General features: G+C 49.4%; 1 protein-coding gene across 3 annotated transcripts in view; it reads right to left on the bottom strand.

Annotated features, from left to right (window-relative positions):
• Positions 1 to 18755, bottom strand: part of CASR (calcium sensing receptor) — an 87621-nt gene that overhangs the window by 5921 nt on the left and 62945 nt on the right. For all 3 annotated transcript variants that reach the window (XM_072138967.1, XM_072138969.1, XM_072138968.1), the window contains exon 5: positions 2402 to 2638. In XM_072138967.1, coding sequence (XP_071995068.1) covers positions 2402 to 2638 — 237 coding nt within the window. The remainder of the gene's footprint in view (positions 1 to 2401; positions 2639 to 18755) is intronic.

Here is an 18755-nt window from a genome sequence, read left to right as displayed (position 1 = left end):
TCCACGCAGCTCCCTCCTCCCTGCAGCTCCTTCCTCCCCGCAGCTCCCTCCTCCCCGTAGCTCCCTCCTCCCTGCAGCTCCCTCATCCCCACAGTGCCCTCATCCCCGAGGTGCCCTCCTCCCTGCAGATCCCTCCTTCCCGCAGCTCCCTCCTCCCCGCAGCTCCCTCCTCCCTGCAGCTCCCTCCTCCCTGCAGCTCCTTCCTCCCCGCAGCTCCCTCCTCCCCGTAGCTCCCTCCTCCCCGCAGCTCCCTCATCCCCACAGTGCCCTCATCCCCGATAAAATGTGTAATACAAGGTCATATCCTGCAGGTGGCGCTACATGCACACAGATCTGTAAACTGAGTAACACTGCAGATGGCGCTGACTGGCGCTACGGTCTTTCGCCCTCACAGGATGTAACTGAGAGTGAGGAGCTCCGCACGGATTTCACGGTGGAGACGCCACAACTCCTGCACAAACGCTTTTCTCCAAAAATAAGACAGGGATCTATGTTATTTTTTGCTCCTAAAAATGGGTAACATTGGGGCAGATTTACTTACCCGGTCCATTCGCGATCCAGCGGCGCGTTCTCTGCGGTGGTTTCGGGTCCGGCCGGAATTTATTAAGGTAGTTCCTCCGACAGCCACCAGGTGGCGCTGCTGCGCTGAAGAGCATCGGAACGCACTGAAGTTCACCGAGCTATCGTGGGTGAAGGTAAGCGCGCGCCGAACGACACTTTTTTTTTTTAATGCGGCGGTTTTGTCGAATCTGCCGGTTTTTTTTACGGCCACGACCCCTGAATTCCGTTGCATGCATGCCAGCGCCGATGCGCCACAATCCGATCGCGTGCGTCAAAATCCCGGGGCAATTCAGGGGAAATCGTCGCAAAGCAGAAAAATTCGGTTAACCAGTCACAAAAACGCGACCCCCAATGTCTTGTTATATTCCATGCACAAAAAGCAACACTTATTCTTAAAAATAAAATCAAATTGTAATCAAATCTATTGAATTTCTTAACATCTTTATCTCCAATCTCTGACTTCCATATTTCCTGGTGACTTTATTGACTTCTGATTCATTGCCTCCAATTCCTCATGTCTTGCAGCGGCACGTTCCTTATATGAGCCTCTCCTATCCATGTGAGTGCTTGTAGTACATTGCATCTGTCAGCTCCCTCCTCCACGCAGCTCCCTCCTCCCTGCAGCTCCTTCCTCCCCGCAGCTCCCTCCTCCCCGTAGCTCCCTCCTCCCTGCAGCTCCCTCATCCCCACAGTGCCCTCATCCCCGAGGTGCCCTCCTCCCTGCAGATCCCTCCTTCCCGCAGCTCCCTCCTCCCCGCAGCTCCCTCCTCCCTGCAGCTCCCTCCTCCCTGCAGCTCCTTCCTCCCCGCAGCTCCCTCCTCCCCGTAGCTCCCTCCTCCCCGCAGCTCCCTCATCCCCACAGTGCCCTCATCCCCGAGGTGCCCTCCTCCCTGCAGCTCCCTCCTCCCCGCAGCTCCCTCTTCCCCACAGTGCTCTCTTTTAACCCCAGCAGCGCCCTCCTCCCCACAGCTCCCTCCTCCCCGCAGCTCCCTCTTCCCCGCAGCTCCCTCTTCCCTGCAGCTCCCTCTTCCCTGCAGCTCCCTCTTCCCTGCAGCTCTATCCTCCCTGCAGCTCCCTCCTCCCCGCAGCTCCCTCTTCCCTGCAGCTCCCTCTTCCCTGCAGCTCCCTCTTCCCTGCAGCTCTATCCTCCCTGCAGCTCCCTCTTCCCTGCAGCTCCCTCCTCCCGCAGCTCCCTTTTCCCCGCAGCTGCCTTTTGCCCGCAGCTCCCTTTTCCCCGCAACTTCCTCCTATCCGCAGCTCCCTCCTCCCCGCAGCTCCCTCCTCCCCGCAGCTCCCTCCTCCCCGCAGCTCCCTCATCCCTGCAGCGCCCTCCTCCCTGCAGATCCCTCCTCCCCTCAGCTCCCTCTTCCCTGCAGCTCCCTGCTCCCCCACTTTCTCCATGCTTCCTTCCAATGAGGGGAGAAGACTTCTAAACAGCGAGGTCTTGTGAACCAAGGCGCCTAGAAACACAATTCTGGTGTAATTTTAAAGAGGAGAAAGGACGCATTGTCCTGGAATCTTCTTCCGATGTGGTGCCATAGAATGGAGTCACATCAGACATAGTGCACCTACTGACTGCTGTAATAAGCCGGTAAGTTATAGTCTATAGTTCTCTGATTCATCTCTAGTCATTTGTAACTAGGCCTTATTTTTGGAGAAGGGGTTATATCTTAGACCTACTCTGAACAGCTAAGGCTTACCTTCGGGTAGGGCTCATGTTCGGCGAAACAGGTTTTGCTCAAGGAGCTTATATCTAGTTACAATGTAATAGTATATGCAATCCTCAATACCATGTCCAGCATACAAAGCCACACCTCCTATTTCACATAACCCCGCCTACCTCTCTGGAGAACCCGCCCCATAGGATCTTGCTCTCATTGATGAAGAGCCGCTCTCCCTTCTTGGCGTAGACATTGTAGTGGCCGATGTCTTCAAAGACGACCTCATCCGATCCGTCCTCCTTGGTCAGGTGCCAGTTAATGATGGTGTAATTCCCCACCAGGTCCCCAAAATCATTGAAGTCAACCTGTTCCCCAATGTTATTGGTGAAATTAAGATGCCGCAGATGTTTCAGGACCTAGAACATAAGAGAACATCAGAGGGTTAGTGATCAACGTCAATAACCTATAAATTACAGATAATGTTAACCTATCATCATCCTGTGTTATACTCCGAGGGTGGATCCCCCGTATTGTGCCAGCAAGGTACAAACAAGTCCCTGATTGTGAGCAGCATCTCTGTACAAGTGAATGGTAGGTCCTGAACTCGCTATAGCTTCACCAGATGCAAGAGGAGATGCAGAGAGGAGCACACAATGGATAAGACCTCAGATAGAAGCAACCCCCCCACACACACAATGGCGGTAACACCACCATGGTGCCATTCTCCCAAGGATCATCAATGTCTGTGAGTTAACACCCACGATAATTGCCAGCACCGATCATGGGTTTTACCAGCGAGCATTCCGGTTCAGTACCAAACCCAAACAGAGCTTTTAGTTTCGAACTGGTCAAACTGGTCCGCCCACCCTTAGTGGTGAATACTGTAAGAACAATAACCAACAGTGGTCACAGGTAGAAATGCATTGAATACATAGACAATAATAGGAACCAGTTGGACCCCACAAGCCAAGGGATTTCTATATAGTTACTGATGTTACAGGTAATTTCCATTTGGTTTTCCAACAAAGTTTCTGGCACCAGAAAAACAAAATGCAAACAAGAAAAAACACAACAATAACTAGAATGGACAGAAATAGTCCAACGCTGATATTCCCAGTCTGTAGTGTAGACAACTGGTCTTGGTGCAGTCCATTGACTTCTCAACAGGCAAGAGGAGAACCATCTAGGATACACGTCTGATGAAGGGCGCGGAGTCACCTTCTTTGGTGATGTTCACCTCTACCTTAGGAACCTCACCATCTTCACTGGGAAAGGTCTATGAGACCCAGGGGTTATGAATTTCTTTCCACCTTCTAGTCCTTCAAGGGATCAAGATCTCTGCATGCGACCGGATTGTGCCAACATGCATGCGACGGAAATCGGGGGGGGGGGGGGGCGTGGCCATCGGAAAACCCGACGGATTCGGAAAAACAGTGGAATTTTTTTTAAAAATGGGTAGCTTGACACACACTTACCTCTACCCAGCAACGGATGGTGAACTCCAACGGACTTCAGCGCAGCAGCGACACCTGGTGGACATTGGGCGCACTACCTTACTGAATCGCCAGAAGACCCAAATCCTCGACGGAGAACGCGCCGCTGGATCGCGAATGGACCGGGAAGTAAATCTGCCCCCAATGACTGCACCATAAGGATTAGGAATGATGTTCAGTCCCTCATTGAGATTAAAGGTTTGTAGCTTTTATACAAACAAACATCAACCACAATTTCCCGGCCTAAGTCAGGTGGTTGTCCACATGGGGCCCTGTATGAACCATTACATAGTGGACGGATCCTATGAACTCTTAGAAGATCTCTGGCAGGAATCGTCTGGTGCGCCTGCGCAACTCATCCGGGGGCTCTAACGTGGTAAACTTAGTAACTGCAGCCTGAGAGGCAAGGAGTTAACTGTGTTAATGATACTGTCCAATGATATGCTCTGTAATTGCTGGTGGGACACGTGCTACCTCACAAGGGGGAGTTTATAAAGCCCCTCGTGGGTGGGAGCACATACTCAGTCTGTAGTCAATCTATAGAGACATGTCAGTCACATGCTGAGTCAATCAGTGTTCCAGACCAGGATGCAGAGGTGTCTCATGCCAGCTGCCTGACACCTTAGTCAGTCCCAAGAGACTAGGCCCGAGGACAGAGATCCACCATCAGGACATGTGTTAACAGCCCAGCCTAAAGCCATCATCCAGGCTGTGAGCAACCACCTTCCTGCGGACCTGCGCCAGTTATCTCCTTCCAGCTGAAGTTCTGCTGATGTTAAAGCCGTCGCCTGTTGTTCCAAGTTCTAATAAAGAACTGTGAGTTATTTTGCACAACGTGCCTCAGAGTGATCCCTGGATTAGGCTTTTCACCATCAAGGGCTCCCCATCCCCCACCACCAGGGATCCCTATCTACACATCGGGGCTGTCCCAGGGAGAAGCCTATTCCATCAGCCTCTCCCTTCATTTTCTAGCACACACCACCTTCTGGAGACCTGCCCGGCTCTGGACAGGACCTCTTCTCCCGTACACCAAGCACCGTGACCATAGCATGCCCGCAAGGCCGCAGCAGCCAGCCACTCAGGTATTCCTGGCCCTGACCTCATCCAGGCCACAAGAAAGGCTAGGCCCCACTGCGGCCCAAGTACGAGGCATTTTGGTGCTCCGGGAAAACAGGCAAAATCACTTGTCCTCTTTAAAATTGTAGAAAAAAAAGAAACAGAATCAGAGCCGGTCCAGGCGTCGTCTACAAAAAGGCCAAAAAGTAGAGCGCAAAATAAAAGTAGGTCACTTCAGCAAAAGTGCTACAGAATGTTCCCCCTGCATATACAGATATATACTATACTATATTATAATATATACTACCATATAGTTGCCCCTCATTAAATCATATTTATAGGAAGTATGCCTTTGATTTAATGCATTGTGAAGCAAACATACCTTGAGACTGCTGTAGCTACACTGATGCAGAAACATATCTTGTTTAATCCCTGAGCTGGGTGGTTTTGTTGAAAAAAACAATTATGACATTGAAGACCTTGGGAAAGCTGGATTACATGCTTCTTGCAGTACATAAACACATTACACGAGCTGTCTGCACTGTCTAGACAGGACTAATCAACCTGAGCTGGATAACTCATACACAGCAGCTGGGGGATGGTGCAGCAATTGATTACTTCTGCCTGTCAGTGATTACATCATTCTCCTGAACAGTGTAAGAGGAAAAGCGCCAAGCCCAGGCACAAGAGTGACAGAGCCTCATTATCTTGAATTTCAGAAAAACCACTCAGCACAGGGATTAAAGAAGATATTTTCTGCATCAGTGTAGCTAGAGCATTTTCAAGGTTCATTCTGCATAAAAGCAAATTATAGATTTTGTTTTACACCAGCACCTATGCATATTCTTTAGCTTATAGTATACTTGGCATATAGGTGGCCCTGTCACATGCCTCCCTGTATATAGGTGGTGTGCACATGCCCCCTGTATATAGATAGCCCAGTATATTTCTCCTGTATATAGGTTGCCCAGCACATCCCCCCTGTGTATAAAAATATGCTGTTTAGAAAAATAATGCCTCGGTGACACACGGGCGCAGGCAGAAGTATCATTGCTGCCTGCATCCAGCAATCAGCATTATGTGATGCTAGTACCACTAATGGCTATTGGGGGCCAGGACGGGGCCTCCAGGGTAGAATATGAGGGTAGTAACCTAGGTGATAATGTACCCTCGCCTACCCCTCATCCCGGCCCTGGATGATGATATATGATGATACTTTCATCACCACCTAATGTTGGTCAGGGTGTACAAGTATCCCCATTAATTGGTGAGATGACTTATAAAGTGGTTCTTCTGCCAAAAGTCTCTACACGACCAGATACAACCAAACAATACAAGACTAGATAGTATGTAGAAAATATAGGACCAAACCTACAAAACATATCCAATAACACCCTACAAATATGAAGAATGCAGGTTACATTAATATAAAATCAGATCTCTCTATGAAACAATTGTATATAAACCACAAGCGCCCAATGGCAGCAAACAGAATGAAATATATTCATAGATGAGACAAAATGCATCTAACAAAGGAAAGAAGGAACAAGACGATGGAGATGAATAAGGAGAGAGACCGGGATATCACACTGGATCTCAGCATAAACCCCCAGAATGTAAGAATGAAGTATTAGAAGCCAGACTATAGCGGAGATGAATGAAGACCGGGTGAAATACAATGAATCGACAATGAACTGCTCTATCTCCTGGCACCCATCTGGAATTGCGCAGACCCACAGTACAAGGCTTTGTGGAGGCCTGTCTGCACTGCCGCGCATGCGCAGTCCCTTTACAAGAGAAGGCAGAACTCAGCACCTGGATGAAAGAGCAGCACCCACATGATAAAAATGTAGAAATAACAAAAGAGAAAGGAAAGAGGAACTACCAAGATTAAAGTAGCCAAAGGACACAACCCTAATATGGGGCACGTAGGTGAATGTATGAATAAATGCAGAAACAAGTAAAATCCAGATGCAGGTGTAAAAGCTTCAGGATGTGGCTTCACTCTCTACACCAAGGATCTCCAAGAATTTCGGATTTCCTGGAGACCGGTGGCTCTGTCCATCTATAGTTGCATACGTGGCCTTTTCAGATTGCCCTTCTGGGTAGACCTGGACCGGACACCTTGGCTCTGCTTTTCAATGCGGGAAGAGAATAGTTATGGCTGAATCTAGAGCTGGTGACTTCCTGCCGTGCATTTTGTCAGTGTTAGGTCCTGTGCGAGGTTGTGAGGCGATGAAGTAAGATGCATAGGTGTAACGTGTCACCACCGCATTCAGGACACTCGATGACAGACTGACAGTATTTGGAATGTGGTTTGAAGAAGAACAACACTTGTAACACACTACAAACTCAATGAGAGAACGTTGTGCTGAGCCCAGGAGATTCTTTTAGAGGATGGGTCCTCTGTGTATAGGGCAGGTGCAATTAGAGTATTTGGGGGATATTTATCAGGTCCTCTGCACCACGTCACTGGCATAGAAGCCCTGAAATAATCCAAGTACGCCAGCAGGCTGAGGAAAAAGTCTACAAGGGGTTGCAGAAGTTTGCTATTTTTGTGTGACATTTGAAAAAAATAACAAATTTGCAAAAAACCTACAGATTTAGCTGAAGTTTCGAGGTAACTTGGTCCTGACAGACGTGGGTCTATTTTGGCCAATTCTAATTCCTGCAGTAAGTCCCTCGGATCCTGGAGCTTTGGAAATGCTTGAAGTTTCTTAGATAAGGAGTCATCTAGAAATGAAGAACTCAAAGGTGTAAAGGTTGATCTCCAGGCTCTATCATTTTCAGAAGGTTCATCAAACTTAGAGAAACTAATGTTTCTGAGCTGCCAGCTTATTGTATATCTGGTCAAGTCCAACTTGTCCGATTCCCCACTTCCTGTGGCTGGATACGTTGCGGAGCTTGTGGAGAAGAAGACTGTGGTTAGACACAGCACGAGGATTGAGCTGCAGTTTAGCCTCATTAGAAGATATTGGCTGGATGCTGGTGGTTACCTTGTCACTAGTGAGTGATACAAGCAGTGAGGGTCTATGCAATTCTGAAGTTTCTGTTTTTAAAGTTACGTTTTTCGGCTGAAAGAAGTGCAACACTCCTGCCAATGCAAGGCAGAGGGGTTGTTGTGAATACGTCCCACCATGTAGCTTGCAGTCTGTGTAGGGTCTGATCAGCCCCACAGCATGTCACTACATAACACAGGGGAACACTGCAGCGGTAGAGTCTGCCTGGCAAGGCAGGAGTTAATTGTTTTATGTGATGCAATTCCAGCAACCATTCACATGTGGTTGTATCTGTGAGCTGAGATGTAATTGGAGGAGTAGCCACCACCTGACCAGTGGGAGTAATAAAACCCCTGGTCAGGAAAGTTCTAGTTAGTCTTAGGCTAGAGCTGACACAGCTCAGTTCAGCTAAGCAAGTCAGTGCAGTCAGCACACCAGACCAGATCAGACCAGTTAGTCAGAGAGCAGGAGAGCTCAGCTCCCTGCCTGAGTGGAGTGAGTTAGTTAGTGAGAGGAAAGCGGTATCATCCTACCTTCAAGGATGATATCTGAGACAACCCCGGACAAGGTGAAGCATCCTTCCAGGACACAGCTATCTCCCAGCCTGCCATTGCATCCAGGTGGTGATCTACTCCTGTGGCTCCCTCCAACTGCATCTCCAGCATTCTACCATTTGTCAAGGCACATTGCTACTGTTCCTGTCGGTTCCAATAAAGAACTGTAAGTTACTTTTGTTCAACGTCTGCCTCCGTCTGGTCCCTGCTACTACGGCTGTCACCATCACGGGCACCCTGTCCACTACACTGGGACTCATGCTCCAGACCCCAAAGGTTTGCCCCAGGGAGAACTACTATAGCAGCCTCTCCCTCATCATTTCTTGCCAACACCACCTGCTGGAGACCTGCCAGGCTGTAGGACAGCCCTCCGCTCCCCATACCAAGCACCGTGACACTAGCGTGCCCAGGCCGCAACCGCCAGCCACTCAGGTACTGCGGGCCCCGGCTGACTCCAGGCCCCGAGAAAAGGCTAGGCCCCGGTGGGGGATGTTGCAGAAGGTTCAGGCGATGATGGATTTATAATGTAGTCAGTGGTCCGGTTGGCTGCATCTTCCACTTCTCCTAGGATCTGTCAGTGTAGATCAGTATCGTGGCCTGATGCTATTCAAGGACTTTCAACTTGGCCAAGATTTCTGCTGCTTCTTCCTTTTCAGTTTGAAGATTTTTTATCTGGGCTTCTGCTTCCCTTTTAGTTTACACACAGACTGTGTGTAACATCCAGCCATAGCAGATGGAGATTTGTTCTTACTATTCTGCCACCGATAGGTTACAGACGTTCCTGATGCATCTCAGTACAAGTGAAAGCTATACTCACTCCCCAGCGCCACCCGCTACATGAGACGATACAATGCTGGAGCCTCAGGAAGTTTTATTGACTTGACCTTCAGGGTTGACACATAAAGATCAAAACTAAATCTTTCCTCCAGCTCAGAGCAACATGTCTGCCACAGGAGAGACACAGCGCTAACAGGATGTGACATCACAGGATGGGAGGAGTAACATAAGAGCAAAGACACATGGGAAATAACATCATGAACAACATAACAAAATCCAACACTGGCCAAAGCCAGTAATACACACACACATTAGGGAAGACTTATGAAAAGTCTTCTAAAGTAAGTGCAGATCCTGAGTTACATCCTGTATTATACTCCAGAGCTGCACTCACTATTCTGCTGCTGGTGCAGTCACTGTACATACATGACATTACTTATCCTGTACTGATCCTGAGTTACATCCTGTATTATACTCCAGAGCTGCACTCACTATTCTGCTGCTGGTGCAGTCACTGTACATACATGACATTACTTATCCTGTACTGATCCTGAGTTACATCCTATATTATACCCCAGAGCTGCACTCACTATTCTGCTGCTGGTGCAGTCACTGTACATACATGACATTACTTATCCTGTACTGATCCTGAGTTACATCCTGTATTATACCCCAGAGCTGCACTCACTATTCTGCTGGTGCAGTCACTGTGTACATACATGACATTACTTATCCTGTACTGATCCTGAGTTACATCCTGTATTATACTCCAGAGCTGCACTCACTATTCTGCTGCTGGTGCAGTCACTGTGTATATACATGACATTACTTATCCTGTACTGATCCTGAGTTACATCCTGTATTATACCCCAGAGCTGCACTCACTATTCTGCTGCTGGTGCAGTCACTGTGTACATACATGACATTACTTATCCTGTACTGATCCTGAGTTACATCCTGTATTATACTCCAGAGCTGCACTCACTATTCTGCTGCTGGTGCAGTCACTGTGTACATACATGACATTACTTATCCTGTACTGATCCTGAGTTACATTCTGTATTATACTGCAGAGCTGCACTCACTATTCTGCTGCTGGTGCAGTCACTGTGTACATACATGACATTACTTATCCTGTACTGATCCTGAGTTACATCCTGTATTATACCCCAGAGCTGCACTCACTATTCTGCTGCTGGTGCAGTCACTGTGTACATACATGACATTACTTATCCTGTACTGATCCTGAGTTACATCCAGTATTATACCCCAGAGCTGCACTCACTATTCTGATGCTGGTGCAGTCACTGTGTACATACATGACATTACTTATCCTGTACTGATCCTGAGTTACATCCTGTATTATACCCCAGAGCTGCACTCACTATTCTGCTGCTGGTGCAGTCACTGTGTACATACATGACATTACTTATCCTGTACTGATCCTGAGTTACATTCTGTATTATACTGCAGAGCTGCACTCACTATTCTGCTGCTGGTGCAGTCACTGTGTACATACATGACATTACTTATCCTGTACTGATCCTGAGTTACATCCTGTATTATACCCCAGAGCTGCACTCACTATTCTGCTGCTGGTGCAGTCACTGTGTACATACATGACATTACTTATCCTGTACTGATCCTGAGTTACATCCAGTATTATACCCCAGAGCTGCACTCACTATTCTGATGCTGGTGCAGTCACTGTGTACATACATGACATTACTTATCATTATGGCTGTATTATTATCAGTTACAAGATTTGCTTTTCTTCCTCCTTTCTCTTGAAGGTTACAATATCTTCTATTTCTTTACAAACAATAAAATAGAAGACAATACTTCCTAATGACCTTGTGTATAAGATACAGAGTCCTGTCTTCCGTTGCTCTGGACAATCCGTGTTGTTAATCCTTCCGGCTTTTTCCTGATTATTTTGCTGGATTTGGCTCTGCAGGATGGAGCCTTATAATTAGTCACTGGATCCGCTGTGTGATGCCAGAACCTATATTAGTATTCAGAGCCCCTTGTATTGTCCTCGTTACCCCTGTATCCTGTATAATCCCGGGTCCGGTCCTATCCTGATCAGTACATAGAGAACGTGTGGATTCGGAGATTTGTTACAGAACATTAGAGAACAAACAGCATCAGCTGGAGCTCAGCAGACAGCGCAGGGGTCGTGTCATGGCACAGCGAACAGCGCAGGGGTCGTGTCATGGCACAGCGGACAGCTCAGGGGTCGTGTCATGGCACAGCGGACAGTGCAGGGGTCGTGTCATGGCACAGCGGACAGCGCAGGGGTCGTGTCATGGCACAGCGGACAGCGCAGGGGTCGTGTCATGGCACAGCGGACAGCGCAGGGGACGTGTCATGGCACAGCGGACAGCGCAGGGGACGTGTCATGACACAGCGGACAGCTCAGGGGACGTGTCATGGCACAGCGGACAGCGCAGGGGTCGTGTTATGGCACAGCGGACAGCGCAGGGGTCGTGTCATGGCACAGCGGACAGCGCAGGGGACGTGTCATGGCACAGCGGACAGCGCAGGGGACGTGTCATGGCGCAGCGGACAGCGCAGGGGACGTGTCATGGCACAGCGGACAGCGCAGGGGACGTGTCATGGCACAGCGGACAGCGCAGGGGACGTGTCATGGCACAGCGGACAGCGCAGGGGACGTGTCATGGCACAGCGGACAGCGCAGGGGACGTGTCATGGCACAGCGGACAGCGCAGGGGACGTGTCATGGCACAGCGGACAGCGCAGGGGACGTGTCATGACACAGCGGACAGCTCAGGGGACGTGTCATGGCACAGCGGACAGCGCAGGGGTCGTGTCTTGGCACAGCGGACAGCGCAGGGGTCGTGTCATGGCACAGCGGACAGCGCAGGGGTCGTGTCATGGCACAGCGGACAGCGCAGGGGTCGTGTCATGGCACAGCGGACAGCTCAGGGGACGTGTCATGGCACAGCTGACAGCGCAGGGGTCGTGTCATGGCACAGCGGACAGCGCAGGGGTCCTGTCATGGCACAGAGGACAACGCAGGGGTCGTGTCATGGCACAGCGGACAGCGCAGGGGTCGTGTCATGGCACAGCGGACAGCGCAGGGGACGTGTCATGGCACAGCGGACAGCACAGAGGTCGTGTCATGGCACAGCGGACAGCTCAGGGGTCGTGTCATGGCACAGCGGACAGCGCAGGGGACGTGTCATGGCACAGCGGACAGTGCAGGGGCCGTGTCATGGCACAGCGGACAGCACAGAGGTCGTGTCATGGCACAGCGGACAGCGCAGGGGTCGTGTCATGGTACAGCGGACAGCGCAGGGGTCGTGTCATGACACAGCGGACAGCGCAGGGGCCGTGTCATGGTACAGCGGACAGCACAGGGGTCGTGTCATGGCACAGCGGACAGCTCAGGGGTCGTGTCATGGCACAGCGGACAGCGCAGGGGACGTGTCATGGCACAGCGGACAGTGCAGGGGCCGTGTCATGGCACAGCGGACAGCACAGAGGTCGTGTCATGGCACAGCGGACAGCGCAGGGGTCGTGTCATGGTACAGCGGACAGCGCAGGGGTCGTGTCATGACACAGCGGACAGCGCAGGGGCCGTGTCATGGTACAGCGGACAGCACAGGGGTCGTGTCATGGCACAGCGGACAGCGCAGGGACCGTGTCATGGTACAGCGGACAGTGCAGGGGTCAGAGCGTTGCTCTGTACTAGGTCCTGGTGCTGGTTCTATGTTCCAGCTTCAGGTTCTGGTCTAAGGTTGGGTTTTGGCTTTTTAAAGTGCTGACCGATCTGGACTCTACATCACAATCTATTGTCTTATTTAGGGGTCGTTGTCTTGAAGCTATTACGTGTCTCTGATTGTCAGATCTGGTGTCCCCTTAGTTAAAAATCACCTTCCCCAGAATTAACTCTTAATAATAACGGAGATTCCGACCCGGAAGATTCATCCTGATGTTATCATTCAGTGACCGGTCTGTGGTGCTGATTATTATTATTGTCTGGTCTGGGGGTTAGTCTGGATTCATTCTCTGGTCTGGGGTCTGTGTTTGTCTTTTGCACTTATGTTTATTGCTATCGGTTGAATTTGAATAATTTGGTTCTGAACTCGTCTCTTTCTGGGCCAAAAATAATTTTAAAGAAAAACATGAAAAAAAATCAGAACTCGAATTTAATTTTCTTTTCATCCTCTATTAAAAAAAAGCAAATCTATCACAATGCTTGGTAAACGCAGTGAAAATGTACTTTTTTTTTGTAAAATTACATTACATAAAAAACAAGCCCCAACTACTTCTGTTGATTGGAAAAAAAATTATTTTTTATTCTTATTAATATTCACAAAATAAGTGTTTTTATTGTAAAACATTAACAAGACTGAATAATATATTCTGAAATATCATGAGATGTACTGAGCCGCAGAATCTGAAAACCCAATATTTAAAGTCATTTTAGAGTCATTTTAAGTCTGTCGAACGCCCTATGTTAAAGGTGCATAAAAAAAACCTGGTACCCTTGGAGCTATGCAGGGGGCGCCAGATTTATTACAACATGCCCCCTGCACAATACACAGGACACTGCACATAGTACACACTGCACATAGTACACAGGACCCTGCACATAGTACACAGGACCCTGCACATAGTACACACTGCACATAGTACACCTCCTGCACATAGTACACCTCCTGCACATAGTACACATCCTGCACATAGTACACCCCCTGCACATAGCACACCCCCTGCATATAGTACACACCCCCTGTACATAGTACACACTGCATATAGTACACACTGCACATAGTACACACTGCACACTGCACGTAGTACACACTACACATAGTACACACTGCACATAGTACACCCCCTGCACATAGTACACGCTGCACATAGTACACGCTGCACATAATACACACCACACATAATACACACTGCACATAGTACACAGGACACTGCCCATAGTACATCCTGCACAAAGTACACACTTCACATAGTACACAGTGCACACAGTACACCTCCTGCACATAGTACACCCCCTTCACATAGTGCACATTGGGCATAGTACACACCCTGCACATAGTACACATCCCCTGCACATAGTACACACCCTGCACATAGTACACAGGACCCCTGCACATAGTACACAGGACCCCTGCACATAGTACACAGGACCCCTGCACATAGTACACAGGACCCCTGCACATAGTACACAGGACCCCTGCACATAGTACACCACCCCCTGCACATAGTACACCACCCCCTGCACATAGTACACCACCCCCTGCACATAGTACACCACCCCCTGCACATAGTACACACCCCCTGCACATAGTACACACCCCCTGCACATAGTACACACCCCCTGCACATAGTACACAGGACACTGCACATAGTACACACCCCCTGCACATAGTACACAGGACACTGCACATAGTACACACCCCTTCACATAGTACACACCCCCTGCACATAGCACACCCCCCTGCACATAGTACACAGGACCCTGCACATAGTACACCCCCTGCACATAGTACACATCCCCTGCACATAGTACACACCCCTGCACATAGTACACCCTGCACATAGTACACCCCCTGCACATGGTAAACCCCCTGCACATGGTAAACCCCCTGCAATAGTACACCCCCCGCCACAAAGCACACACTGCACATAGTACACACTGCACATAGTACACACTGCACCTTGTACACACTGCACATAGTACACACTGCACATAATACACACCCTGCACATAGTATACTCCCTGCACAAAGTACACACTACACATAGTACACACCCTGCACATAGTATACTCCCTGCACATAGGACACACTACACATAGAACCCACTGCACATAGTACACAGGACACTGCACATAGTACACCCTGCACATAGTACACCCTGCACATAGTACACACCCTGCACATAGTACACCCCCTGCACATAGTACACCCCCTGCACATAGTACACCTTCTGCACATAGTACACACCCTGCACATAGTACACCTACTGCACATAGTACACCTACTGCACTTAGTACACACCCTGCACATAGTACACCCTGCACATAGTACACAACCTACACATAGTACACACTGCACATAGTACACCTTGCACATAATACACCCCCAGCACACAGTACACACCCTGCGCATAGTACACACTGCACATAGTACACACCCTGCACATAGTACACCGTGCACATAGTACACCGTGCACATAGTACACAACCTGCACATAGTACACCCTGCACATAGTACACAACCTGCACATAGTACACACTACACATAGTACCCACTGCACATAGTACCCACTGCACATAGTACACAGGACACTGCACATAGTACACCCTGCACATAGTACACCCTGCACATAGTACACACCCTGCACATAGTACACCCCCTGCACATAGTACACCCCCTGCACATAGTACACCTTCTGCACATAGTACACACCCTGCACATAGTACACCTACTGCACATAGTACACCTACTGCACTTAGTACACACCCTGCACATAGTACACATCCTGCACATAGTACACAACCTACACATAGTACACACTGCACATAGTACACCTTGCACATAATACACCCCCAGCACACAGTACACACCCTGCGCATAGTACACACTGCACATAGTACACACCCTGCACATAGTACACCGTGCACATAGTACACCGTGCACATAGTACACAACCTGCACATAGTACACCCTGCACATAGTACACAACCTGCACATAGTACACAACCTGCACATAGTACACACTACACATAGTACCCACTGCACATAGTACCCACTGCACATAGTACACAGGACACTGCACATAGTACACCCTGCACATAGTACACCCGGCACAAAGTACACCCCCTGCACATAGTACACCCCCTGCACATAGTACACCCCCTGCACATAGTACACCCTGCACATAGTACTCCCCCTGTACATAGTACACCCTCTGCACATAGTACACCCTCTGCACATAGTACACTCTCTGCACATAGTATACCCCCTGCACATAGTACACCCCCTGCACATAGTACACCCCCTGCACATAGTACACTCACTGCACATAGTACACATCCTGCACATAGTACACATCCTGCACATAGTACACCTCCTGCCCTTAGTACACACCCTGCATATAATACACCCTGCACATAGTACACAACCTGCACATAGTACACACTGCACAAAGTACACACTGAACATAGTACACACCGCACATAGTACACACTGTACATAGTACACACTGCACATAGTACACACGTCACATAGTACACAGGACACTGCACATAGTACACCCTGCACATAGTACACACTCTGCACATAGTACACACCACACATAATACACACTGCACATAGTAGACACTGCACATAGTACACACTGCACATAGTACATACTGCACATAGTACACAGGACACTGCCCATAGTACATCCTGCACAAAGTACACACATCACATAGTACACAGTGCACACAGTACACCCCCTGCACATAGCAAAACCCCTGCACACAGTACACCCCCTTAGCATAGTACACGCTGCACATATTGCACATTGGGCATAGTACACACCCTGCACATAGTACACACCCTGCACATAGTACACCCTGCACATAGTACACCCCCCCTACACATAGTACACCCCCTTCACATAGTACACGCTGCACATAGTACACACTGGGCATAGTACACACCCTGAACATAGTACACATCCCCTGCACATAGTACACACCCTGCACATAGTACACATCCCCTGCACATAGTACACACCCCCTGCACATAGTACACCCTGCACATAGTACACACCCCCTGCACATAGTACACCCTGCACATAGTACACCCCCCTACACATAGTACACCCCCTTCACATAGTACACGCTACACATAGTACACACTGGGCATAGTACACACCCTGCAAATAGTACACACCCTGCACATAGTACACACTGCACGTAGTACACACCCTGCACATAGTACACCTCCCCTGCACATAGTACACACCCCCTGCACATAGTACACCCTGCACATAGTACACCCCCTACACATAGTACACCCCCTTCACATAGTACACCCCCTACACATAGTACCCACTGGGCATAGTACACACCCTGCACATAGCACACATCCCCTGCACATAGTGCACAACCTGCACATAGTACACGCCCTGCAAATAGTACACCCCCTGCACATAGTACACCCCCTGCACATAGTACACACCCCCTGCACATAGTACACACTGCACATAGTACACACCCTGCACATAGTACACACCGCACATAGTACACACACTGCACATAGTACACACTGCACATAGTACACACCGCACATAGTACACCTCCTGCACATAGTACACCCCCTGCACATAGTACACCCCCTGCACATAGTACACCCCCTGCACATAGTACACACTGCACATAGTACACACCCTGCACATAGTACACCCCCTGCACATAGTACACATCCCCTGCACATAGTACACACCCCCTGCACATAGTACACCCCCTGCACATAGTACACACCCCCTGCACATAGTACACACTGTAAAAAGTACACACTGCACATAGTACACCCCCTGCACATAGTACACACCGCACATAGTACACACTGCACATAGTACACCTCCTGCACATAGTACACCTCCTGCACATAGTACACACCCCCTGCACATAGTACACACTGCACATAGTACACACCCTGCACATAGTACACACCGCACATAGTACACACACTGCACATAGTACACACTGCACATAGTACACACCGCACATAGTACACCTCCTGCACATAGTACACCCCCTGCACATAGTACACACTGCACATAGTACACACCCTGCACATAGTACACCCCCTGCACATAGTACACATCCCCTGCACATAGTACACAACCCCTGCACATAGTACACCCCCTGCACATAGTACACACCCCCTGCACATAGTACACACTGTAAAAAGTACACACTGCACATAGTACACCCCCTGCACATAGTACACACCGCACATAGTACACACTGCACATAGTACACCTCCTGCACATAGTACACCTCCTGCACATAGTACACCCCCTGCACATAGTACACACCCCCTGCACATAGTACCCCCTGCACATAGTACACCCCCTGCACATAGTACACAGGACCCTGCACATAGTACACAGCCTGCACATAGTACACAGGACCCTGCACATAGTACCCCCTGCACATAGTACACAGGACCCTGCATATAGTACCCCCGGCACATAGTACACCCCCTGCACATAGTACACATCCCCTGCACATAGTACACCTCCTGCACATAGTACACCCCCTGCACATAGTACATACCCTGCACATAGTACACCCCCTGCACATAGTACACACCCTGCACATAGTACACAGGACCCTGCACATAGTACACAGGACACTGCACATAGTACACCCCCTGCACATAGTACACCTCCTGCACATAGTAAACCCCGTGCACATAGTACACCCCCTGCACATAGTACACACCCCCTGCACATAGTACACATCCTGCACATAGTACACACCCCCTGCACATAGTACACAGGACACTGCACATAGTACACACCCCCTGCACATAGTACACAGGACCCTGCACATAGCACACACCCCGTGCACATAGTACACAGGACCCTGCACATAGTACACAGCCT

Source organism: Engystomops pustulosus, chromosome 2 (genome assembly GCF_040894005.1).
Source record: "Engystomops pustulosus chromosome 2, aEngPut4.maternal, whole genome shotgun sequence".
In the NCBI taxonomy this organism is placed as follows: domain Eukaryota; kingdom Metazoa; phylum Chordata; class Amphibia; order Anura; family Leptodactylidae; genus Engystomops; species Engystomops pustulosus.
Note: the sequence above shows the minus strand (reverse complement) of the source record. Positions and strands in the feature narration are given on the sequence as shown.